General features: G+C 53.1%; 3 protein-coding genes across 4 annotated transcripts; all 3 read right to left on the minus strand.

Annotated features, from left to right (window-relative positions):
- Positions 1–2,918: 2,918 nt before the first annotated feature.
- EMC4 (ER membrane protein complex subunit 4) lies at positions 2,919–4,974 on the minus strand. The gene is made up of 5 exons (XM_033086410.1): positions 4,674–4,974; positions 4,501–4,600; positions 3,583–3,736; positions 3,102–3,262; positions 2,919–2,998 (listed from the first exon to the last, which is right to left on the minus strand). The coding sequence occupies exons 1-5, from the start codon at positions 4,745–4,747 to the stop codon at positions 2,963–2,965; spliced, it is 525 nt and encodes a 174-aa protein (XP_032942301.1). The 5' UTR covers positions 4,748–4,974; the 3' UTR covers positions 2,919–2,962.
- Positions 4,975–6,166: 1,192 nt separating this feature from the next.
- Positions 6,167–8,132, minus strand: EXOSC5 (exosome component 5). Its single transcript, XM_033086456.1, has 6 exons — positions 7,993–8,132; positions 7,539–7,652; positions 6,803–6,924; positions 6,579–6,719; positions 6,423–6,512; positions 6,167–6,331 (listed from the first exon to the last, which is right to left on the minus strand). Exons 1-6 carry the CDS (start codon positions 8,096–8,098, stop codon positions 6,239–6,241), a joined length of 666 nt encoding a protein of 221 aa, XP_032942347.1. The 5' UTR covers positions 8,099–8,132; the 3' UTR covers positions 6,167–6,238.
- A 3,575-nt stretch (positions 8,133–11,707) lies between these two features.
- Positions 11,708–25,457, minus strand: RAD17 (RAD17 checkpoint clamp loader component). 2 transcript variants are annotated; one of them, XM_033086449.1, is made up of 16 exons: positions 25,182–25,457; positions 23,348–23,629; positions 22,587–22,670; positions 21,750–21,906; positions 21,112–21,248; positions 20,361–20,413; positions 20,144–20,269; positions 19,987–20,056; positions 19,258–19,369; positions 17,336–17,530; positions 16,839–16,924; positions 16,420–16,566; positions 15,860–16,006; positions 15,093–15,213; positions 14,180–14,237; positions 11,708–12,793 (listed from the first exon to the last, which is right to left on the minus strand). In XM_033086449.1, exons 1-16 carry the CDS (start codon positions 25,212–25,214, stop codon positions 12,604–12,606), a joined length of 1,998 nt encoding a protein of 665 aa, XP_032942340.1. In that variant the 5' UTR covers positions 25,215–25,457; the 3' UTR covers positions 11,708–12,603. The 2 variants fall into 2 exon arrangements, with proteins under 2 accessions (XP_032942340.1, XP_032942341.1); XM_033086450.1 differs by lacking the exons at positions 23,348–23,629; positions 25,182–25,457 and adding an exon at positions 23,113–23,340.
- Between the last annotated feature and the right edge of the window lie 56 nt (positions 25,458–25,513).

The following is a 25,513-nucleotide window of genomic DNA, read 5'->3' on the forward strand; positions in this document are numbered from 1 at the left end:
GACCCCTCCGGGCCCAGCGCGATCCCACGGAATGAACTGCAGCTGCTCTCCCCCGGGCGCTAATCAAACGCGGTGTCAGAGGCAGCCAGCCAGCGCCAGATGGTTCCAAACGCCTCAGCTCAGCGTGTCCAGCCGGGAGTGACCGCCGGGCTGGCAGCATGGGCACAGCCCCTGGTCCCTGCAGGAGATCCTGGCCGTGCCGCGCTCCGTGGTGTGCTCAGGCAGTGACTCGTGACAGAACATTCCCTGTGCTGTGTGAACAAAGCCCCTGTCCATCTCGCACACGCTGCCCACCCCACCCACCTGCCCGTGTGCAACGTCCGGTCTTCCCTGCACCCAGCTCACAAACAGTTCGATTTTAAATAAACGGGAAAGCAGCTGTGTCACTGGGCCCTGGTCGCATTTTGTGTTTAATAATCACTCGGTGAGATGGAGTTGGCTGGGATTATTTCCTTGAGCTCAGCACTGCTGGCAGGGAGGGGAGGCAGAGCAGAGGAGAGCTGGGTGCAGTGGGATGTGTTTCCCGGGTGCTGCAGGTCACACAGGGAGCCAGGACACACAGCAGTGACAGGGAGGGCAGCTCTGGGTGCCTCTGCCTGGCCCAGGAGCACCAGGATCTGTCCTTGGCTCACGGGATGGCAGGGGGCCCTGGAAGTGCAGCTCAGGTTTGGGAACGGGGTGTTAATTTGGGAACGTAACCAAGTCCCTTGGAGACTCCCTGCCTGGAGCCTCGGGGGCCTGCTGCATCCAGGGAAATTAGCCATCCAGATGTGGCTCTGGATCCCCCTGGGAAATGAAATCCTGGCCATTCCTGAGCTCAGCTCCCCCGCGGCTGCAGGGAGGAAGATGCTTTTCCCCCTCTCGTCTCAGAAGAGGAATTTTCCTTCTGCTCTGTCCCGGGGATGTCCATGCCAGGTCCTGGTGCTGGGGACAGTCCTGACGGCAGGGTCAGGGCTCTGAGGGTCTGCATGTGGTGGAAAACAACACAAAGGTGTCCCCAGGTCCAGGACAAGCCCAGATCCTTGTGAGATCCACATGGGATCCACGTGGGATCCCCAGAGCAGCTGTTCCTGTGCCTTGGCGCTCTCACAAATGATCCAGCCATCCCAGTTCCCAGCAGGGAAGCTCTGCATGATTTTACTCATGGACATGATTCCAAGTGGCCAAGAAGGCCAGCAGCCCCTGGGCTGTGTCAGGGACAGCGTGGCCAGCGGGGCAGGGCGGTGACTGTCCCTGCTGGGCTCCATCTCGAGGCTGTGTCCAGCTCTGGCCCCTCAGTTCAGGCAGGACCCTGAGGAGCTGGAGAGTCCAGGGAAGGGAATGGGGCTGGGAAGGGGCTGGAGAATTCCTGAGGGAGCTGGGAAGGGGCTCAGCCTGGAGGAAGGAGGCTCAGGGGGGCCCTTCTGGCTCGGCACAACGCCCTGACAGCGCTCCCAGATGAAGAATTGGGTTAACACAATGATCATTTAGCAAAATCGTTAGACTATGCAAGTGCACAATCAAAAGTACAACAAACATTAACCAAGGAAAGGAGTAAGAAACTACACTCCACTGATTCAAAGCCTCACAAATTAATGAGCCAGGCCAGCCATGCCAGCCTTTCTCCTAACTGGGCACAGCAGCACCGGTTCAGGTTTGTTTTTACTGATTGTTCATAGCAGGAGGGGACACAGGGAGGGGATTTGGGATCTGTTCCAGAACAGGGACAGGAGAGTAACAGCTCAGGGTGGGCAGGGCAGGCTCAGGGGATTTTTTCCAGCAGGAATTTCCCCAGGAAAGGGTGCTCAGGGATTGGAACTGCCCAGAGAGGGTTGGATCCCCATCCCTGGAGGTGTCACCTGGAGGTGGCACTGAGAGTTTGGGGCTGGGGAACAGCTGGGCTGGGGGAATTTTCCAAAGTGGATGAGTCTGAGGGAGGCCATCTGGAAACGTGTGAGGCTCCACTGGTCAGGTGTGGCTGTGGGGAAATTCTGTGCTTGGGGTCACCACGCCCAGGGACACCCCAGGACATGCCACAGCCAGCTCAGCTGGGAGGTGAGACATCCATCATGTTCCCACCAGTGCAGCTGTGGTGCCACTGGGAAGACTGGGGTGGTGTGGAAGGGCACTGGGAGCTGGTGGGACACACTGGGATTGGTCTCTGGGCCGTGGTAACACCATCCTGGAGTCCTGGGTCACACTCAGAGTCCTACAGAGGGCACGAGGCTGTACTGGGAGGCACTGGTCCATACTGGAAAGCAGAGGTCTGGGCTCTACTGGAAGCAATAGTGGAAGAAATTAGTGAAAAAAATGGGGAAGTGTGAAAGAACAAGGGAAAAGGGCAAAACCTGGGCACAAGTGGGCAAGAAATGGTGAGAAGAACAACCAGAAAGGGAAACTACCAAAGTAAAATGGTGAAATGTTGAAGAAGCCAGCAGTGTGGGCACACCCAGCAGCATCCCAGTGTGGGCCCAGTGCTCCCAGTATAACACTGAACTGCACCACAGGCCTTCTGGCACAATCCCAGTATGTGCCCAGTGCTTCCAACGTACCACGAGCACTCCCAGTACAATGCTAGTGAGCCCAAAATGGCACCAGTATGACACCAGCATGACCCACAGTCAATTCAGGATCCTGATATGATCCCCAGAATGAACCCCAGGCTTCCAGTACAGAGCCAACCTCAGGCTGCAGCTCTCCACAAATCCCAGTGTTCCCAGTACTCCCCCCAGTGTCCGTCCTGTGGCTCTGAGTGTGGCTCCAGTGCACGCCCCAGTACAGCCCCCAAACCTCCCAGTGCTCCCACTGCAGGTCTCAAGGCTCCCAGTGCACTCCCAGTGGTCCCAGTACAGCCCAACACACATTTTTTTAGTTCACCCCAACCCCATGCTGCCTCGGGCTGAGTCCCCAAACCCTCAGAATTCCCCCCAGAAACGCTGTCACCATCCTGCCATTGCCTTTATTGATGGGTGGGCGCAGGGGGTCACAAGATCAGGCCCCCCCCAGTGAACTCCATCCGCTGCCAAGAGAGGGGAGAGAGGAAGGGGTGAGTGGGGGGGACCTGGTGCCTGACACCCCAGGAGCCCTGACTCTGCAGGGTGTCCCCAGGACCCCGGGCTCACCTGAGGGGGGGTGACAAAGGCCAGCCAGTCAGAAGGGCGGGTGGGCAGCAGCCCCATGGCCTGGCACTTGTAGAGGGCCAGTGCCAGCCCCAGCCCGTTGCCCACCAGGAACACGAGACCCTGCAGTGCCCGCCGGCTTGAGCTCTCCAGGGCCTTCAGTGCTGGGGGGACAGAGGGGATTGGGGTGCCCGTCAGAGACCCCCAGACCTGGCACAGGGGCCATGAGAGGGGGGAGCATCACGGTGGGGAGTGCTGGGCAGAGGGGAATGATGTGGAGATGACTGTGGGGCATCCACAGGGCTGTGGGAGACCTGTGGGGGTGTGGGAGCACCCTGGGGGGGCTGTGGGGCTGTGTGGAGTCTCAGGGAGCTGTGGGAAATTTATGGGGACCTTGGGGGTGTGGGACACCCAGGGGACTGAGGGACACCCAGGGGACTGAGGGACACCCCGGGGACTGTCCCGGGACTGGGGCTGCACTCACTGGCAGACAGGGACATGAGGGCCTGCAGCGGGCGCCAGCCCATCATGCAGACCATCATGGCCGGGAAGATGGAGATGGTGTTGCCAGCCATGTACATGATGAACAGGTTCATGGGGATCTGCTTCAGCGGCGCCAGAGCCACGTCCCAGCAGCGCTGCAACGACAGGGAGCCAGGGATGGGGTATGGGGACCCGGCGTTTGGGGGGAACCCAGGGCAGGGACCACCCCTGGGGACCAGGAACCACCCCTGGGGACCCGGGATCTGGGGGGACCCGGGCCAGGAACCACCCCTGAGGACCCGGGATCTGGGGGTACCTGGGCCAGGAACCGCCCCTGAGGGCCAGGAACCACCCCTGGGGACCAGGAACCACCCCTAGGGACCAGGAACCACCCCTAGGGACCAGGGATCAGGGGGTAACCGGCCAGGAACCACCCCTGGAGACCAGGAATCTGGGAGGACCCGGGCCAGGAACAACCCCTGGGGACCAGGAATCTGGGGGGACCCGGGCCAGGAACCGCCCCTGAGGGCCAGGAACCACCCCTGGGGACCAGGAACCACCCCTGGGGACCCGGGATCTGGGGGGACCCGGGCCAGGAACCGCCCCTGAGGACCAGGAACCATCCCTGGGGACCAGGAATCTGGGGGGACCCGGGCCAGGAACCGCCCCTGAGGGCCAGGAACCACCCCTGGGGACCAGGAACCACCCCTGGGGACCCGGGATCTGGGGGGACCCGGGCCAGGAACCGCCCCTGAGGACCAGGAACCATCCCTGGGGACCAGGAATCTGGGGATACCCAGGTCAAGGACCACCCCCGTGCGCAGTGACCACTCCCGCAGAGCTGTCCGGGCCGTGTGGGGGCACAGGACATGCCCCTAAAGGTGGGTGGAGTGCCGGGCGTCCCCCCGCTCCCTCACACCTTCTCCATGAGGATCTTGTCGCTCTCGTGGACGCCGCCCTCCCCCAGCTGCCGGTCGGCGAACCCGAGCGGGCCGCGGCCCTCGGCGGCTCCGCGGGGCCTGGGGGGACAGCGGGGCGGGTGAGCGGGGAGCTCTCGGTGTCCCGGCCCTCCCCGTGCCCGCCATGCCTCACCGTCCCCCCGGCGCCGCCCCCAGGTCCAGCGACCACTTGAACCGGCGGCTCCGGAGCGCTGCCGCCGCCGCCATGTCCGCGCCGAGTCACGTGGGCACGCACGTGTGCGGTCACGTGGTGCGGCCGTGAGGACCCCTCGGCCTGCCCTCGCTCCGCCTTTCTGCCCCAGCCCTCCAGCGCGGCTCCTCGGCCTGTACTGAGGATTTTCTTACTGAGGGAGGCGTGCTTTCGTGTGGGTTTTGTTGTTTGTTTCGATTAGTTTTTTAAATAATTTTTATTTGGTGTGGGTTGCCCCCGCTGTTACCGGCCCCATTTCACATCTTTCCCAACCCCCTCTTAACTGTCCCCCCAAAACCCCATTGAACCCCGCTATCCCGGCCCATATCCCCCACTGCAGGCCGCTGTAGCCCCCCTCGGACCCGTAATTGCTCCCCACATCGCCAGCGCCCCCCGAAACTGCCCAAAACCCCCCAGACCCCTGTTAGCGCCCCGCACTGCCCCTCCTCATTGATTCCCCATTCACCCCCGCCCACAGACACCGCGCATGCGCGGCGGGCGCGCCAGCACCGCTCCACGCAGTGCGTCCAATGCCGCCTTCCTATTGGTCGCGGTGCCGCAAGCCCCGCCCAGAGGGGCGTGCACACGTGACCCCATAGTAACAGGGGTGAGGGGTGCGCCGCCATGCTCGGAAGGTCACAGCGCGGAGTCAGAATCATTTTACCGGCTGCTCCGCCAGAATGGGTGTACCGAGAATGTGTGGAGGGACGCGGCACGCCATGGGCCACCATATTGGGTGTACCAGCACGTGTGTAGCACCCCATAGAAGGCGCCATGTTGGGTGTACCAGCACATGTGTGGCACCCCACAGAAGACGCCATGTTGGGTGTACCAGCACATGGGTGGCACCCCATAGAAGGCGCCATGTTGGGTGTACCAGCACGTGTGCAGCGCCCCACAGAAGGCGCCATGTTGGGTGTACCAGCACGTGTGTAGCACCCCATAGAAGGCGCCATGTTGGGTGTACCAGCACGTGTGCAGCACCCCACAGAAGACGCCATGTTGGGTGTACCAGCACGTGGGTGGCACCCCATAGAAGGCGCCATGTTGGGTGTACCAGCACGTGGGTGGCACCCCCATAGAAGGCGCCATGTTGGGTGTACCAGCACGTGTGTAGCACCCCATAGAAGGCGCCATGTTGGGTGTACCAGCACGTGTGTAGCACCCCATAGAAGGCGCCATGTTGGGTGTACCAGCACGTGTGTACCACCCCATAGAAGGCACCATGTTGGGTGTACCAGCACGTGGGTGGCACCCCATAGAAGCCACCATGTTGGGTGTACCAGCACGTGGGTGGCACCCCACAGAAGCCACCATGTTGGGTGTCCCACCAGGACCACGCCCCAGCCTGCGGGTCCCCAGGTACCAGGACATGTCACCGTGTGTGCCCCTCTCAGGAGGACTCTATCAGCACTGGATGGACTCAAGAAGCAGAGTGGAAGGGAAAATGGTCCTTTACTGAGTGCTGGGGGTGCAGGCCAGTCCAGCTGCCCGCGGGGCATCCCCAGTCAGGACTTGGAGTAGCGGCGGCGCACGGAGTCACGGTAGAACTGGAAGATGGTGTCGGCAGCGCGCTGGGCTGCAGCCAGGCACTGCTGCATCTGCACAGGGACAGGGAGAAAGGGGTGGGTGTGTGAGGGGCCCCCTGTGAGGGAATCCCTCACCCAAAAACCCCCCTAGGGAGCTCCTCACCTCCTCCACGGAGCAGCTGCCCTTGGTGGTGGCCATCAGCACCTTCCTCTCGCTGCTGGCGATGGCAAAGGTGAGGATGGCGCGGGCCTCCTGCGGGGACAGGGGTCAGCAGGGCTCAGAGGGCACACCCAGAGCCGGGCACCCCCCAGGGCTCACCTGCTCCTGGCGGGCTGTGGGGTCCAGCAGGATGGTGCCGTCGGGCTGCAGGGCGCAGGTGACCCCGCAGAACAGGGCGGCCAGGGGCAGCCCTGCATCCAGCAGCGCCATGCAGGCGGCGTTCAGGCAGCAGGACAGCAGCTGGGGCGCGTCAAGGAACCCAACAGCCCCGCGTCCCCCAGCCCCCAGAGCCCCCCACGGCCATCCCACAAAGGAAAGGATACAGAGCCAGCGTCGCTGAGCACCTGCAGCACCAGGGAGATGGCGGTGCGCGGGTGCAGCACCCCCAGGATCACAGCCTCGCACGTCTGGCGCAGCAGCTGCTCCCGGCTGCGCTCCAGCACGCCTGCACAACCAGGAAAGGGTGTCAGCTCCCCCAAGAACTCCTCTGGTGTTGGAGCTTAGGGCACTTTGGGGCTCAGAAAGGAGATTTAACCCCTGAAACCGAGCGGCCAGCGAGCTCTCAGTGTGTCCTTGGGAAGATAAATCCCTGCTCAGAGGAGCTGCCTTGGCCTGGGGGATTTCCCTGGCAGTGGACACGAGCAGAGCAGGAATGAGGACTCACAAGAACATTGGGCACAACTCCCACTGTAAGGAAGAAACTCCTCAAGGCAGCTCAGCAACTGTGCTGGGCTCAGGCTGGGAACAGCGATTCCAGCAGGGCAGGGCCTGGCAGAGCCCCCAGGAACCCCCACCCAGAGCAGAGACAGACTGAGCAGGGCACTGACTGGGGTGAGAGCAGCGAGGGAATCGTTACCCAACAGCAGGGAGAGCACTAATTAACCACAAAGCTGCATAACTGCAGCAAACTAACACCAATGCCTTTGTTTGCTAAAATGTGTATATAATGAAGGAGTCTGGTTGCCACCCAGCAAAATGCAAATAAACCAAATACCTCGATTCTTGCACTCTGGGGGAAAGAACCGCTTTTGGGGCAGGGGCAGGACAGTGGGTCCCCACCTGGCAGCCCCACCTTGGGGCGCAGCAGCACCTCCAGCGCCGCCCGGTCCGGCAGCTCCTTGCTGATCTTGGCCTCTGCCGGGCCGTACAACCCCGCCAGCACCGACGTGTCACCTGGGGACAGAGAGGAGAAACCAGTGAGGAGACCCGGGAACGCTGTGGAAAGGGCTGGGAAGGGGAACCCGGCAAGGGGAGAAGGGGAGCTCTGGGAAGCAGAGAATGGGAGGCCTGGGGCGGGCAGCACCACAGACCCAGTGAGAATGGCTGGGAAGGAATGAGGAGCACCGGGAGGTGGAGCCCGCATGGGTTGCGAAGAAGTCTCGGGAGGGTAAGGCTGGGAAAAGGAGCCCCAGTAAGGAAAGAAGGGGAGCCCCGGGGAGCGGGGACGGGACGGGGAGCCTCACAGACCGGACGGAATGGGAAGGGCAGCCCCGCGGAGGGGAGCCCCACAGACCCTGCAGGAAGGTGGCCGATCCGTCGGGCCGCGAGAGCAGCCCCAACTCGCAGGAGAAGGGCCGCAGCCGGCACTGCCCACCCGCCGCCTCCAGCTCCACCGCCATCACCGCCGGATCTGCGCTCCCGCCGCCGCCGCTACTTCCGCTTCCGGGCCAAGGGGCAGCCAATCAGCGCCGAGGGATGCGGCAGCCAATCGGGGCCGAGTGATGCGGCAGCCAATCAACACCGAGGGATGCGGCAGCCAATCGGGGCCGAGTGATGCGGCAGCCAATCAACACCGAGGGATGCGGCAGCCAATCGGGGCCGAGGGATGCGGCAGCCAATCAGCGCCGGGTGTCTTGACAGCCAATCAGCGCTGGGCGTCTTGACAACCAATCAGCGCCGGGCGTCTTGACAGCCAATCAGCGCCGGGCGTCGCGACTGGTCCGCCCTCTCGCGACAGGGGCGGGAATCGCGACTGAGGGCCGGGCGCAGGGCTCGTTCAGATGGACGGTGGCCAATGGTGGGCCTGTCGCCGAGTGCTGCCGGCCCCGCGGGGTGCTGTGAGGGGCGGTGGGGTGCCCGCAGCCTGCGGGAATTGCCCCGTGTGGTTGTGACCGTTGTGAGCACTGGCACATGGGACCCGCGCCGGGCCAGGACGACGCTGTGGGAGTGACCTGGGACAGCATCTTTGCCCTCCCAGGGGCTCCTGGACAATTCCCAGGTCCCTGCTTGGAAAGGACTGATGATTTCCCATCACAAAAATTGAGAGATGTCAACAACGGGCTGGCTGGAGGGTTTTGGAAGGGGATGGGAAGCTCTGGCGAAACAGGACACAGGAATCTTTCTCTACACCAGCACTCTGAGTCACTTCACACAGGATCCCCTGGGCTGTGGGGCCAGTGGTGGCCACTACGGAAAGGCCCCCAGGAGAAGGCAGACTGTGTCAAGGAAATAGTCTTTTATTTTTATTTCCTCCTTAGTTTCTTCCTCTTGGCCGTCAAGGGTCGCCGGCATTGGTAGGTCCTCCTCCTCTGGGAGCGCCGGGTCTCCCGCAGGTTCCTGCCCCGTCGGGGCGCAGAGGGACCCGGCCCCAGCGTGTCCTGCTGCGGCCCGGCCCGGTGCTGCCGCGGCCTGGCCCGGGACCGGTGCTGCTCCGGCTGGTGCTGCCCCGTGGCAGCGGGCAAGGCCAGGGCACGGCCGGGCCGCGCGGGCAGGGCTGGTTCTGTCTCACTGGTCCAGTCCACCCCTGAAGGGCACAGAGCCCGGCCGTGGCCAGCGCTGGCCGCGGGGCTCTGGCCCTGCTGCCCGTCCTCCTCGAGGGCAGCCTGGGCGCGCCACTGCAGCCAGGCGTCCCTGCAGCGGTGCACGGTGACGTGGATGAGGCCCTGGATCAGCGGCGCCGTGTACTCGCCCAGGTAGCCCTGCAGCATGTGCGTGAGCCCCTCTCTGTCGGGGCCGCAGATGCACAGCGTGGACAGCGCGATGCTCTCCACCTGCCGCGCCTCCCACCACTGCGGGCCGTAGATGGCGTCCAGGCTCTGCCGCAGCCAGGGCCGCACGGGCTCCAGCAGCTGCTCGTGGCCGTGCAGCAGCTCTGCCCACAGCTCGGCCGGGAACCGCTCCACGGGCTCGGGGCGCGCCGGCTCCGGCGGGCCCGGCTCAGGCAGGCCCGGCTCAGGCAGGCCCAGCTCAAGCGAGGAGGGCCGGGTGTAGACCAGGTGGAACAGACCCCTGCGAGCCCAGCTGTGGGGCTCCGGCGCCTCTCCGCCCGGGGTCAGGATGCACTGCAGGAAGTCGTTGCTGCTCACCACGGAGAAGTGGGCGCTGAGCACGGGGCTGGCGCACTGCGGGCACGTGGGGCTGGCGGCCGAGTGGCGCAGCAGGCAGCCCAGGCAGAACTGGTGGCCGCAGGGCACGGCCGTCGTGTCGCTGTGCACGGTGTGGCACACGGGGCAGTTCCACTCGGTCTGCGTGGCCTTGCTGAGGCCCGGCGGGGCCGCGGGGAGGGACAGGGACAGGAGGCTCCCCATGTGAGCCCAGGGATCTCAAAGGTCTCTTCCAGCCTTGGTGGTTCTGTGACTCTGCAGCACATCCAAAGCACTGTGGAATAGAGAGAGGCCGTGGCTGTCTGGGGCGTGGAGGGCAGAAGAAAGGCCCAGTCCCTGGAGGAACGCTCCCTGCTCCCTGTGAGGAGCACAGAGTTCCCCACGGAGCTCACCTCCAGTGCTGCAGGCGCTGCCGGCTGCCCGCACCAGTAGGGCTCGGGACATGGAGTGAAGCTCCAGGACGGGCAGGGAACCCCCAGCAGCAGCCCCCGCCCAGGACAGGGCTCCAGGAGGTGCCTGGCTCGGCTCCCCAGGCCTCACAGCAGTCCAGGCTGGAGCCACGCTGGCCCTGCCAGTGCCCACGTACAGGCAGCGAGGGACGTGACATCACAACACAGCCCCAGTGATGTCACTTGGTTTGTCACCCTCCACCAGCAGGTGACATCACAACAGGACACTGGCTCCCACAGGCCTCAGGGGAAGAAGGAAAACACTGCTTCTTGTGTTCAGCTGTTGTGTTTCCACACTGCTCTCAGCCACCTGCATCCCTGTCTGTGTATTGTCCCCAACCCTGGCTGAGGTCCCCAGTGAGGGAGAGCCCGGTGGGGACAGCCAGCCCCGAGCCCACCCCAGTCACAGCTTCACATGGGGACATGGGGGTGGCTCCAGCATGAGCCAGGGGGCTCCCTGAGAGCACCCAGAGCAGCCTCAGCTCTCTGATCACACCCTTCCTTCTGGGGATGCTCAGAAATCACAGAATGACCCACACTGGAAAAGACCTTTGAGACCATCAAGTCCAACCCATGACCTGACACCTCCTCATCCACCAAACCAAAGCACTGAGTGCCACATCCAGTCTTTTCCCAAACCCTTCCAGGGATGGTGGCTCCACCACCTCCCTGGGCAGCCCATCTCAGTGCCCAGTCACTCTTTCTGTGCAGAATTTTGTCCTGATGTCCCACCCGCCCTTCCCCTGGCACAGCCTGAGGCTGTGTCCTCTCACTGTGCCAGAGCCTGACCCCCCTGGCCACAGCCACCTCCCAGGAGCTGTTCAGAGGGATGGGGTGTGCCCTGAGTCTCCTTTTCTCCAGGATAAACACCCCCAGCTCCCTCAGCCCCTCCTCAGGACTTGTGTTCCAGACCCCTCACCAGCCTTGCTCCCCTCCTCTGGGCCTGCCCCAACTCCTGAATGTCCATCCCAGACTGGGGTGCCCAGCACTGGACACAGCACTGAGCACAGGGGAAGAATCAGTGCCCTGCTTCAAACAGAATAATGGGGTTTTGTGTGTGTGCCCAGGTGGTGTTTTCATGTGACAGAGGTTTCTGCACAACAGCTCTGCAACCTGCAGCTCACAGAGCCAGAAGGAATTGGCCAGGTGAGCGCTGAATCCTGCCCTGCCAAGGAAAAGGCCAACACAGCAGCTGCAGTTACTGTAAAGAAAGCTGAAAAGACACAAGGGAGTGTGCTTGCAAGATAAAAATCAGTATTGTGTGCCTTGTTATTTGTGCTGAAGGCACCCCAGGAACACTCCTGGGACATCCAGAGCACCCTGGGGAGGAGAAAAAGCATTAATGAACAGCCAAAGACATTCTGATTCTCTGTCATGAGCATAGCTGCAACACAATTTTAGACTTAGGAGAGAAATTTCACCCTTCAAAACTAGATGAAAAGACTACACCTGTCTCTTGAGAGAGGGCAGATCCAGACTCTTTAATAGCATTAATCCAAGGTGAGGGTGGATAAACGTGTCCTCCCTCACCAAACTGGCTGCAAGCAATACAGAAATGCAAACGTGTGTCACACAGAGCTGTTTGGGTTTCACTTCTTCTCCTCCCACAGGATCAGTGCTTCCCCCAGCACAATTGCAAGCCAAGGAGAAAAACTGCACATTACACATTTAACTTCCTACAAAGTATAACTTCTGCTTAATTGCTGCCTTCTCCCCTCTAAAATTTATGAAAATATCTTTGCAAGAGGAATACAAAAAAAAATCCATGGTACAACGTTAGTTCCACTTATAAAGACATGAAGATCTTGTTTTATGTATTCTGTGAGACAGAGTACAAAACAGGATTAACACAGCAGAAGTTTGCTTAACATCACCAGTATGGGACATCAGATTTTCAGGTGTAAATTTCAGCCTCTTCTTTCCAGAAGGGCTAAACTTCCAAACAGCAGTTTTGAAAGTGAATAAACCCTTCAAATTCTGACAACTTAGGGAATGTGTCCTCAGGAAACACACTGCACAATTGCCAAGAATATTAAAATGTGTAAACATAAAAATAATTTAAGACCGAGACTGCTAAGCTGTAGTCTCTTCCAAACTGATTTCAGTCCTTTATTTCTCTCTTGTGACCGCCCCAAGGCGGTTTCATGGCTCAGGAGAGGCAGGAAATAGCTTGTACCTTAGCACCGGGCTCAGCTGGCCCTGCAGAGCGAGGAGGAGCTGCCAGGATGCTCACACAGCTCTGCACTGGGCTGCCAGCCCCGGCGCCTGGCTGGCCAGCACTGCTGGGCAGAGCCCGCTCTCCAGCGCAGCACCTGGATCCCCGCGGCACGGCGGAGGGCGTGTCGTGCTCCATCAGTCACTGTCGTACTCCTCGATCCGCAGCTCCTCCTCCTCCAGCATGGCCTGAGCCGCGATGGGCTGGGGCTGGCTGCCGGGCAGGTCACTCCCGCTGGACTGGCTGGAGGGCAGCCCCTCGGCATCGTCCCCCTGCAGCAGCTCGGGCACGCCGGGCTCCTTGTCTCCCAGAGCTTCCAGCCGCAGCCTGCGGAGCACCAGGGCGGTCAGCAGAGCACGGGGCTGCTCAAACAGCCTCCAGCAGAGCTGCTCAGAACGGTTTAGTCCCTGCCAGGACCCCCGAGGGAAGCAAACACCTTCATTTCTGTGTGCTACACACTGAGCAGATGGAAAAGGATGACAGCAGGAAGGCACCCCTCAGATCAGACACTGTGACACCCCACCGACCTACTGCTGCAGATGAAAAATGTCAGCATCCACAGGGATGCTGCAGGGAAACTCAAAAGGGACCAGGAGTTACAGGGGAAGCTTCACACCTGGGATTACTAAGAAATACACCCCTTAAGGACGGTCTCTCTCCTCCCTGACTAACAACCAAAATGTCTTTTCACACAGCAGCTGGGGAGCAGGGTGGTTCTTGGAAATACAGCTTAGAAATAAATTCAGAGTTAAACTCAGCAGCAGCACCAGGGACAAGCAGGAGGTGCTCTGTCAGATGCCTCATAACCAACCATGTCGTGGTTAGGAGATGACAGCTGGCTGTGCTGTGAACGTGATTCTTTGCTAGGAGCACACCAATTAATAAAACACTTTCTAAATTCCAGAGGCATCCCACCTTTGAAGTGTAACTGGGTCTCTGCTGGGTTAGGTTTTTACTCCCAAATTCCCCGTTTCGGCTTCAAATTTCCCATTTTTTGGCCCAAATTTCCCATTTTCGGTCAAAATCCTGTTTTTTAGCTCAACAGTTTACATTTCAGTCCCAAATTTCTGCTTTTTAGACCTACCGAAACGGGGAATTTGGGAGTAAAAAAGGAGAATTTTGGCCCCAAAAAGGAGAAATTGGACCAAAAATGGGAATTTGGGTCTTGAAAGGTAGCGTTTAGGAAAAAAAAAGGAGAATTTGAGATCAAATAGGGAAATTTGGGTCCAAAAAAGGAGAATTTTGACTTTCAAATGGGAAATGTGGGGATAAACAAGAGAAAATTGGGACTAAAAAGGAGAATTTGGGTCTAAAAAAGGGAAATTTGGCACCAAACAAGGAGAATTTGGACCTAAAAGCCAGAAATTTGGAACTAAAATATGGACATTCAAGAGCTAAAAAAGAGAATTTTGTCCAAAAATAGGAAATTTGGGCCTACAAAGGAGAAATTTGGGTCCAGGAAAGGAGGATTTGGGACTAAAAAAGGAGAATTTGGGGCTAGAGGTCTCTGACTCAGAACAGAACTCCTCATGCAAACTTCTACAAGATGAAACCAGTGCAGCTATCTCATTTTAGATTAAATAACTCATTAAATAAATGGTTAAAAATACTTTGTCTTTGAATGCCACATCACAGACTGATGGAATGAAAGGGCTCTTCCCCTCCACACATGACAGTCTCACTTTTCTGACTGCAGGCAGAAGTTCAGCTTACCTCCCAAATTGTCTTTTCAGTGGCAGCCTCCCCACATCTTGGATAAAAGCAATCTGAGCTAAGAACAAAGAACCACCAGCATCAGATTAGGCAGATCATAATGAACAGACAGCTGAGCACACTGGAAAATAAACAATAACCTTAGCCGAGTATTCCTTTATATATTTTAAATATTTTAGATAGGAAAACACCATGCATTTAACTGTTTTATTCCCAAACTGTTACAGTTTACAACACATTTACAGATGGCCCACAGACAAAATTAAAAATCCCCTGTGTATTTATCATGTACAGCTATTATTCCACAGCCTACAAAATTCACTTATCCTGATGTCAAGGCCTTAGTTAAGACATTATACTTTTTATTAGTACCAATTTAAAACAGCATAAGTGACCTAGATCTCTAAATACTAATTTTTGCATTATGCAATACACAAAATAATTTTTTCTGTGTGAACGGTTTGCTATGGATTATGAATGGATTATCTCAGATTTAACTTATTTTTTTAATGCACTTCAAACTGGAATCTTGCTTCTTTTATTTGTGAAAGGCTTTTTGAGGTGTTGTAAGTCTGCTGCTGTTACTGGAAAGGTATCAGCAAGCAATGAAGATCTAGTCAATATTGCCTACTAGGTTTCCTAAACTCTTCTCATCAAATCCTCCAGCAAATATAATAAAAGCCCTAAGCCTAGAGAGCGCCTTGATCACTAAAGTTTGACCAAGCTACGAGGGCAGCTTTAATTCTGGCTGTGGAAGCATCTTTGGGCATCACCTACACAACATTTACCAGGAGGAATGTTTTATACTGAGGCAAAGGCACAAACAGTAGTGACCTTTTGGCAGATTGAATTTGTCAGTTTGTTTGAATTGTAAAAAGAATTCAAGATCAAGAGTCACCTCGACCCATCTTACCTTGGTTTCTCATTGGGTTTGCTAACATAGCAAGGTAAGGCAGCAGCTCTGTCTGAAGGCACTCAGGTGGCAAACAGAAACTTGAAAACAGAGATTTGGCAGCAAGGCAATTTTCCTGATACTGTAAGAATTGGGAAGTGGGGGGGAACCACAAGTAAAAAAACTGGTAAACCATTATGAATGTAGATTTTCTGTACCATAACACACAGACTTTCTTCCTGCCTGCTGCAGGGAGGTACTGAAGAATGAGACCAGATACACAAAATTAAACAGTTAACACACCAATCACAAAAATGGTGGAATCCTTCAACTTTGCCTTTCAACTAAAATTAAAACAATCTATTCCTTGATTACAGAATTCCCAGGCCAATGCTTTTTGCCAACATATTAGCTCAAATGTTAAAAAATGCCAAGACTTGCTAGAAGTTATTTCTGGTAAACACACAAATCTAACAGCAGAAATTTCTTACACTTATAAAACAGTTCAATGTGCTTCAAACTGCACAAAACCAAACTCAACTCTAGAAATACTTGGCATTCCAACTCTGGTTCTCTCTATTAATTTAGGATTAAGACTCTCCCAGGAACATGCCAGCTTGGACACAGACATAAGACTTTGTCAGAGGAGTGATGCAAACTGCTCTTCCAGCAAGTGCTTTATAGAATCAGATTATCCCAAAATAGGATATTTGACAAGTTTAGCACTGTGATCAAATTTCACCTGTACTACTCAACAGTCACAAGGGTAAATAAAATAAAGGATTTACCTTTTTACTGATCAGAAACCACTGGGGTTTGTGCAAGGGCCGGAAGCCCATGCCCCCCTGCTGGTGGGCAAAGGCTCTGGACGTGTTGGAGTGGATCACTCCCCGGGTGGCCACGGAGGCACTGTAGCTCTCCATCACAAGCCGTGTCTAAGAGAGAAATGGGGCCTGGTGTGAGCTCCAGGCAGCTCCTCTGCACTGAAACACACCCAGCAGCTGCAGTGGCACAACAGGCACAGCAGCCTGAACTCTGGATTACTGCAAAACTTGTATTCAAAGCAGCTGAGAAAAAAAGAAACAGCTTGATTCCTTCTCAGCACAACGATATTCTGCTCAAAAATACTTTGTGGAGTATCCTAAAACCACTACAATGTAACAAAATGCTGACAGAAGCTGGACAAAACATTGGCTCTGCATCTCTTCTGCCTCTGATGCACTTGGGCATTCATTAACAATTCATGTCACTCACACCTCAAGTTTACAGCAAAATTTACAGAATGCAGTGAAAAGTCAAGAGGCTCAATGTCAAAGTACTTAAAAACAAGTAAAGAAATGACACTCACACTCCAGTTACCACAAAGGACATCAGCAGTGCTCAAATATTCACTGGCTTTCACCACATCATCTATATCAGAAAAAAAGTCCACGTAGTTCTGGTGAAGGTAAAGATTGAACATGCTTCCAGACATATGTGACTTTTCCACAATATCCTGTTAGGGAGAAGGAAAGTGTGGATTTTACAGGTGGGTAAGGAAAAGGATCCTGTGTATAAAAAGCTGTGATACATCTTGGTCAGGGAGCTGGCACACAAGGTGTGTGCAGTGCTGCCCAGACACCAGGAGCTGGTTAGCCCCTTCCAGGTGATTCTCTAACTCAGGCTGAAAGCAGCTGAGAGCAGTGACAAAACCCATGTGTGAATGAGGATTTGCACCAATCACTCAGGACCAGCTGAACTCGTGGAGCCACTGCAGGATGGATTCACCTCGGGCTGGATGAGCAAGGTGTCCCGGTGGTGCTCGGACAGGTGAGGAGGCAGCTGAGGGCACTCTGCTTCTGACACTGCTTCTCCTGAAAAGGATTGCACAGGCTTTAGTCCTCATGTTCAGAAATGTCAGCGACTCTCAGCTCCACCAGCAGCTAAATCACAGCACTTTCCATTCCCAGAAAGCTCTGGGACAGGCACAGGTAATTATTATAGTGAATATCACACAGCCATCAATACACGATTAGTTACATTAAGCTTCATATTGACAAATCTAGTAAAATTATTTTTGTATTCCTTCATCTCACTACTTCTTGGCTGGTTTTGGAGCCAGTGTTGTGAATTACCACCAAAATGTGCACAGCCAGTGGCATTAGGGACCCTGACTGAGTGGATTTTACACTGCCAAACATCCAGACAGAGCCTTACTTCAGCCAGTAGCAGCTGACATGCTTTGCCCACTCTTTGAAAGAGAGAATAAGTCAAAGTTTTCTTACTTTTGCAATAAATAATTTTCCCCAGAGCATGGAAAAGAAAAATGGATGCATCCTTGCCACCAATAGGTTGTATCTCCTGGTCTTCCAAGGTATCACATTTACTTTTCTTTTTTACTTTGGACACTCCTGCTTCCTCACATTTTATTGTGGAGCTCTTCTTCTTCTTTGACCAAAATTCTTTCTCCAGTGAGCAATCTATCAATGAAACAGAAAATAAAATCAAGACAGAGTACATGATTCTGCACAAGTTTTCTACTGTGCTGCTACTGCTGATGTTCTGTGTGAACAAATAGTACTAACAAAAGGCACAGAACAGGCTACAGAAATGGGAGCACGACGAGAAAACTTATTTATTAGGAACACAACCCAGTCACCTAAATTAGCATCATTCATTACCTTCATTCCACTTCTGTCCCCCAGGCCACAGCTGAGGTACCAAGCACTTTTTGGAACAATAAAGCTGTCTTTGAAAAAAGCATTCATGCTTATCCCTTCCAGTTCTGATGCACTCCCCACTTGACCACTTTTAGAATTTCATGTTTATAAAGCACAAGTACAAATGTATGTAAATTATATTTCAATTACATCCTGTTAGTTCAGTTATATCCTGTTTACTTATCAATTTTGTTTCACTTAGGTGATTCTTCCAACTGCCTACTATCTTCCACAAAGTTTTGAGCTTCGTGAAACAAAACCCTTATTCTACTCTAAGTTAATAAACTTGAAAGTTTTCACCCACAACTTCATTTTGTGGCACTTGAATGCTCCTTACTGAGCTGAGATAAATTATCCTTTTTTATTTTTCTTTTCTCCCACAGTTACCACGGATTTATTCCATCCATTAACAGTGTTACCAAGTGAAAGTATCAATTGTGCTTACACAGACACACACAAGAAGAAACACACTTTGCATACATTAAAAAAAAATGCTGCATGCTCAGGAGCCAGCTCTAACTCTCATGGTTTTACATTTCTCCAAGGTAACTTATTAAAAATTACACACAGTGGTTATTTCAACATTATTTGGATTTTCTGGAGGATGTGTCCTGCATGCTTTTCCCAGATATCACTGGTCTAATATTCACTCACACTAATGGCAAAATCACCATACTGACAGCAATTCTCTGTTTTTCTGATTCACACAGAGCAATCCAAAGTTGGTACACCTGAAGACATCACCAGACTAACTGACCTTCAAAGTCTGCAAGTTAAATGCAGAAACTTCACTCTAACTTCACTAACACTGCCCAGCTAACTTTAGTATTCCCTAAAATTCAAAGTACAGCACTCCCTCTTAAAAAATGGACTTGAAACTACCTTAAATTTTGTATTCATGAGCACATTTTCTATTTGCAAAGCAAATGGGAGGGGAAAAAAAAAGTGTGACAGAAACAATTCCATTACTAGCTCTACCACACACAGCAGTAGAAAACTGATGAGCCTGTTTCCTTAGGTGTAAATTTAATGTACATTATGTCACCATTTCACAGTCCTGAGAATGAACAACACCTGCCAGACTGCTGCTCTTAAAAATGCAAATCACATGTATCAGTTCCTTAACAATTATGACTTGTGAAATAAGCAGTTTGGGAAATGCAAAAACCAAGCAATGAAAGCATCCCTTTCAAACTAAGACTGCATGGTAGAAATGTTGAACAGCACAAGCAGCAAAGATGCCAGGAAGAAAAGAGGGTTTTTCATCAAACTACATCAACACATGCACCCATGTCATGGTTTAACCCCAGCCTGCACCAGCTGAGCCCCACTCACGCCCCCACACACCCTGTGTTTACTCCTGCTCCACAGAAGCGTGTCCAGAATGTTTCTGCAGCTCACCCACCTGTGCTGCAACTGTGAACAGAAGATGCTTTCAGCAAAAACGGCCAAAATATCACTTCACTTAACAAAACTTGATTTTTTACCTTTCATAGAGGAAAACTGAAGGCTGTTTATGGCACTTCTTATGTCACCTGAACAACCTCTGCAAAGCAGCTCCAGAGAAGCTCTATCAAGGGCATAATTCTTCTCTCTGTTCTACAAGAAAAAACAGCATTCAAAGCAGTAGAAGAGCACGAAAAGAGTATTTGAATATGGCTCTGGGAACCCATCACACACACCATGAACAGGCACATGAGCATCAGCCATGTACTCAAACCACGGAATGCTGTGCACTCTAAAAAACCTAATCCATTTAAGCACACTGCCACCATTTATCTAACAATATTAAAGAGAAAAATGCACTCCACTCCTTGCAAGGTGTCACTCGATATGATATTTGCTTGTAATCAAAACAGTTCAGAGATAATACAGGATTTATGTTTGTGACCTCTTCTGGCCTTGCACAAAAGATTATAAATCTTCCTACTATTTGTTTCATTTTTATAGCTACTGTAATAACCAAAGTCATTTTCAGAACTAGTTTTCTAGACCATTTTCAGAACTAGTTTTCTAGATGAAGTGAAACTAATCTTCAGAACAGATATCTGTCCAGCTTGTTCCTTGCTTTCTGTGGCCCCACAGGGTAAAATGCTTTTTTTTTTCGGTGAGATGTGGGGCTGTGCTACCCAAGATCAAACACAGTAACACAAACACCCTGTAACATTGTAAGTGGTCCCTGCACCGTACAGAAGTTAAGAGCTTTGCCAACTCACCATGCTGGCTTCTGCTGCAGCTATTCGATTGAGAACCTTCATCATATTTGTTGGTGCCACGGGCTTGAAACTGTTGAATTCCATCCAAAAAAAAAATTGATTAGTTTCTAACCTCTCAGTTATTTGAACCATGTTTTAGTGAGGCAGAAGGTCTTACCTAATATTGAATATACACAACTCCTCTACAATTTCTGGGGGGAATAGTGACCTCTGGTTGCTGTCCCCACTGAAGTTATCTGAGATTATGAAGACCAGGGGGCACCTACTCGTACGAGCGAAACTCCTGCAGTGCAAAACACCAAGATGTGATGAACACCAAACTCCAGCTCTGACAGTCACTAAAGCTCAGAATTAACAGCTCACTTGTCACTGACCTGAGGATTTCATGCAGGCTGCCAGGATCTCGGTAGAATTGGTTAGGAATGTCCTGCACAACAAGGTGACTTTATAAAGACAATCTCGTGAGACTCTTCTTCCTGAATTCTACACTGCATTACCCTGCCAGAATTTCTGTCTGTTTTGGTCTTGAAAGTTGACAGACAACCTGACTACTGATTTCTAAAATTTCTCTCAGGAAAAGAATTGAAAAGTTCAGAAAGAAATCACTACTGCACAAATAGAGCCTTGTCCTGTGCCTGCCCACAAACCCTCAGCTCACACCTGTGCCCTAAACACCTGTGTAAAACCAGAAAGTGCTAAATTTCAACTGTTCCTGCTTGTGCTCATTCTCAAGTGTCCCCTACACTCTCCTGCACCATTAAAGAACAGGAATAGGGGTGTGTTTTCACTCTTCCTGTTTATACACATATATATTTATAGAAACTGAAATAATCCAGAAACATGGGAACGACTCCTCAATATTGTTTGCTCTACTTTTTGATACTCTGTCATGTATTTCAAACCAGACTCCCATTTCTGCCTGACTGCTTGCTTCTGTGACACAACCACCTACAGGAAGGATGTGGCTCTGGACTGCTGCAGAGACACACAAAGTAACAAAGATCTCATCTACAGTAAAGCAGACTAACTTTGGGAAACACCAATCCAGAATCTAACCAGTCAGCACGTCAGAATCACAACAAAAACTACTGTTTTAAATAAAACATTTCACAAGTTTTCACTTACTTCAATAAGAATAAGCTTTTTATCATTTTCTGAGGACTCCCCAAGCATCTGCAGTTTGTTATACTTATTTGCTCTTAATAGAAAATCTTGAAAGAGAGTTGCTTGGGCCTGACTTGGAAACGTATGAAAATTTGAGTCTGAAAAAGAAAACTAATTAAAAATATGTATTCTATATTACACCAAGCAAAATACAAAACCCCACACAAACTAATACCCAGCCATGCTATTTTCTGACAGCACTCAACAAGCCCTTTGGCAAACACGTGACAAACACAGGAGAATTTTTTAAATGGGTGTAATGTTAAAGGGGTGTAAAAGAGGACCCAGACAAAGACCTGTTTTCATTTATTTGGTTCAAATAATATATAAATAATATATCCAGGCTATTACAGAGCCCTCTATACCAATTTGAATTGTCAATTATTTTAGACTAAACACTGTAAAAAAATTTTAAATCCCTTTCCAGGTAAAAGCAACAGGAAGATTTTCATTAAACATTAAGGTATGGACTTAGGTGGATGTGGATCTGATTTCTTATGTGACAGACAGAAATAGAGCAAAAACACAAAATAGAAAATCCACAAAAGTAACTGGAAAAGGGAAAAAAGGATAAAGAGAGTAACCCCCAACAAACTTACCGTGGCCAAACATGTTTCTCAAGTCCTCCTTTGTGAAGTCTAAAGAGAGAGGATTGGTCCATTCTTGCACCTGAAGGCCAAGATCTCTGGCTAGGATTTGCAGAGTAGCAGTTTTTCCACAGCCAGGAGGGCCAGTCAGCAGCAGGACAGAGCCACCCTGACACAGAGATAAAAAACAGCATCACAAATGTGACAAATGAAGACTGACAGTTAGCTGAGGATGGATATTGGTTCAATGTCTCCTACAGTTTCTCTGGTAATGATCCTCTCTCCCAGTGAAACCCCAGCCACACTTTTTGTGCTGCTAATTTGCCTGTTGGATACTCAGAGAGAAGCAGGCCACGACTCTGAGAGCCTTGCTCTGTTCCTAATGCCTCTGATAAATAAACTGCACAACAGACACTCACCTGGAGAGCCAGCTCTGCAACACACGAGGCAAGGCTGGCAATTTGTGTCTAAGAATGCCTCTCACCAATCAGGATTAAAAACATCCTCATCATCCTTACACCAGTTTAGTGCAACTGGGGATTTGCCATGAGACTCAAAAATTAACCTGGCAGAGACAAAATGCAGCTTCAGGCACAAACTGAAGAGCTGTGATTTTTCTGAGTGGATGTCAGGAAACAGTATTTCTGAGCACAGTCAGAATCCACCTCTCAGGAGCAAAAGATCAAAATAAATGCACAAGCTCTAACCTATGTTCTCAGAGTATTCCTTACAATGAAGAAGATACACAATCACTGTCTCTGTCAGCTGAGGTTTTTCTGTGAACTTGAAATTGCATCCAGTTCATCTGTGTGGTTTGATGCCTGCAGTTGCTGATTTTAGCAAGTTTACCTGCTTCTGCTGCCTCTGAAATATGTGTTTTTTTAACCAGGTTTCAACTTCCTCAATCTTCTTCTTCTGCACCGCAAGGTCATTCTGAAATAAGGGTAAAAAAGTGAAAGTTACATATTAAACACTTGGTTTCCAAGATAAAATGAAAGAATAAACGCTGAGTAAAACATCAACTGACGTGTTGGTGAGTGTGTGTGCTCTGCAGAATCAATGCCACAGTTCAGGATGATCACTTCATCCTGCTTCCTCAAACAATCAGTTTCCTCAAACAATCAGTTTTCCATTATTTCTAGCCAGGGAATAATGAGCTATTTATTATTCTTTAAGCAGTAACACTACAGTCTTGTCTGTGTTGGGATACTTCACAGCCACTGCTGGAGCTAGTCCTTTTTACTTTTTTTACTCTAATACTGCAGAGGTTTTTGGAGCTTCTGCAAATCCCACACGGCTGGGTTGGAATAATGGAATAATGGAATAATGGAATAATGGAAGTGTCTGGGATTCAGTCACAGGTTCAGGAGTTTACCAGTGGGCTGACAGCAAACAGCATCTCCCGAGCAGCTTTTCCTGCTCAGGAAACCTGGAGGAAGATGCGTCCTACAGAGAAGGAACTCGTAGGAGTCTGGCAGTGAATCAATCATCACTCACAGAGAATCAATAACCCAGAAGCCTTGTGCTTCAGCAGAGAGGCTGTGCTGAGAGCCTGGAGGGTGCAGGCTGTGGGCAGAGGCACAGCACGTCCCTGTGACGAGCTCTCCCACCTGGCTCTCGGGTCTGTATCTCTCCACCCACGGCAGCTCCTCCCGAGCCTGGCTCCGCCTCCGCCCGGGCTTGGCACAGGGCAGGTCCACGGCGCACGGCTTTGTTCTTTTCCTGGGAGGAGCTGCGCTCCTGCTGCTCTCTGCCCCAGGGCTCGGGGCTCTCTGCTCCTGCCGGCGGCCCCTGCCCGAGCCTCTCTTCGGCCTCGCTGCAACGGCACAGGGGGCAGCGCCTGTGTTTGCAAGGAAGTCATCATCGAACGGGCGTGCCAGACACTCTGCCACCTGCAGAGACACAAACGCTTGGGTAGGAATGCAGCACTCTCCTCCCTTCAGCCATCCCTAGGAAACGGGGGGTTTTTATAAGGTCTGGGGGCCAGGCTGGACATTGCAGCACTGTGGGACACTGGAAGGTGTTCCTGCTGGATGGGTTTATGGTCCTGGCCTTCTGTCACTCTTCTGTATGAAAAAAAGAAAAAAAAACTGCATCATTGTGCCAGGAGAATTTTGCAGCGAACTGGTGCATCAGAACAAGCTGAGAACTCCACAGACATCCAACCTACAGGATTAACAAAGAATGGAAAAGCAGTGTCACGTTACTCAGACCATTTTTACATGATGGTGATGTCCACACTGTCTCTGTGTAGTTTTCCACATGTGGCACCTCAAAAGACATTTACAATGCAACAGTTTGTGCACAGAATTTAGAAAGAGATGGCAGAGCACAGCTAGTGAGGCAGCACAGTAAAATCAGCCAGGCTGAACCAGAGCCTATGCCAAGAAAGGGAACAATGCTGGCTACAGCACCAGGGTTTAATTCTGGATTAGATGAACATCCCACTGGGACAGGGAGGCAGAATCACCCCTAAATGACACCACAGGGGTCCCGTGGCAGCCCCTCGGTGTGGGGGTAACGGGGTGGGTGCCTTGGTGAGCATGGGAATGGCAGACAGGATATCAGGAGCTGGCAGTCAGGAGGCTCTGCCTGCAACGGGCTCAAACAGCTCCAGCAAGGCCCTGTCTGCCAACCCCAGTGGGAAATGGAGGAGGTCACACTGCTTTTGGGGTGAATAATGCTGAAACCAGCCTGACGCCTCCATCCCAAAGTTCGACATCCTGAGAGGGAGCTGAAGCTGTGGCAGAGCTGGTAAAATCCCCAGAGAAAGGGACAACCAAGAGACACCACTGAGAGCTTCTGCAGAGGTGCTGAGCTGGCCCAGCCTGGGCACACCTCACTGACAGGGCAGCAGTGCAGACTAGAAAAGCCTCATCCCGAATTTTAGCAGCAGCATCTCCTGCCATTTCCCTTCCTGGGGGTGTGGGGATTCCTGCTGCAGTGGGGATGGTGTGACCTCAAGCTCACTGCTGGAGGCTGAGCCCAGTGCACACGGCCTGGCTGAGCAACACCAATCTCCATCCCGTAATTGTTTTCAGTCCTGCAGGCCAAGGCCAGCGCGGTTCAGTGACATCTGTGCAATCCCGTCCACACGAGCCAGCTCTGGGGCAGGACCCAGGTGCACCCAGACCCCTCTCCCAGGGGTGGGAAAGCCGGGGGGCGTGGGGCGGTTTGCGGGAGGCTTTTGGGGGTCCCTCCTGCGCTTTGTGACTCAGCGGGAGCTTCTCCGGTGAGTTCTGACGCTCCCCGGCACCGCCACTGCCACACACGCTGCGAATTTACAGCCACCCGCAACACCCCCGTGAAACCGCGGGTCCCTTCCACACGCAATAACACCAAATCAAATCTCTCCCTCTTAGTAAAATTCAGAACAATCCCCCAGCCAACACAGAGCCCACGGAGGAACGACCGGGCCGCCGAGAGCCCCTTCCCCGGACCCACCTCCGCCGGCCTTCCTGGGCCGCTGCCGGACATGCTCGGTCGGAGGGAGCCCTCCGCCTGCGGCCCCGCTGCCCCCGCCGGGCCCAGGCGGATATCCCGGGACCTGAGACTTGGTGTCCCGGGACTCTGCGTGCCTCTGTGCTCCGGGGGAAGGGAGAGCGCCCGTGTGACTCTCGCTGTGACGCGGTGTCTCGGGGGGCGTGGGGGAGCGCTCGGTCCGGTCCCGGCCGGGCCGCGTCCCCTCACACGGCGCCCAGGGGTCCTTCCTCTCCGCCGGCTCTTAGCTGTCCGCGCCGCGCCGGGCAGCTTGTGACGTCATCATCGCGCGCGGC

The sequence above is a fragment of the Catharus ustulatus genome (genome assembly GCF_009819885.2).
Source record: "Catharus ustulatus isolate bCatUst1 chromosome Z unlocalized genomic scaffold, bCatUst1.pri.v2 scaffold_26_arrow_ctg1, whole genome shotgun sequence".
Lineage (NCBI taxonomy): Eukaryota > Metazoa > Chordata > Aves > Passeriformes > Turdidae > Catharus > Catharus ustulatus.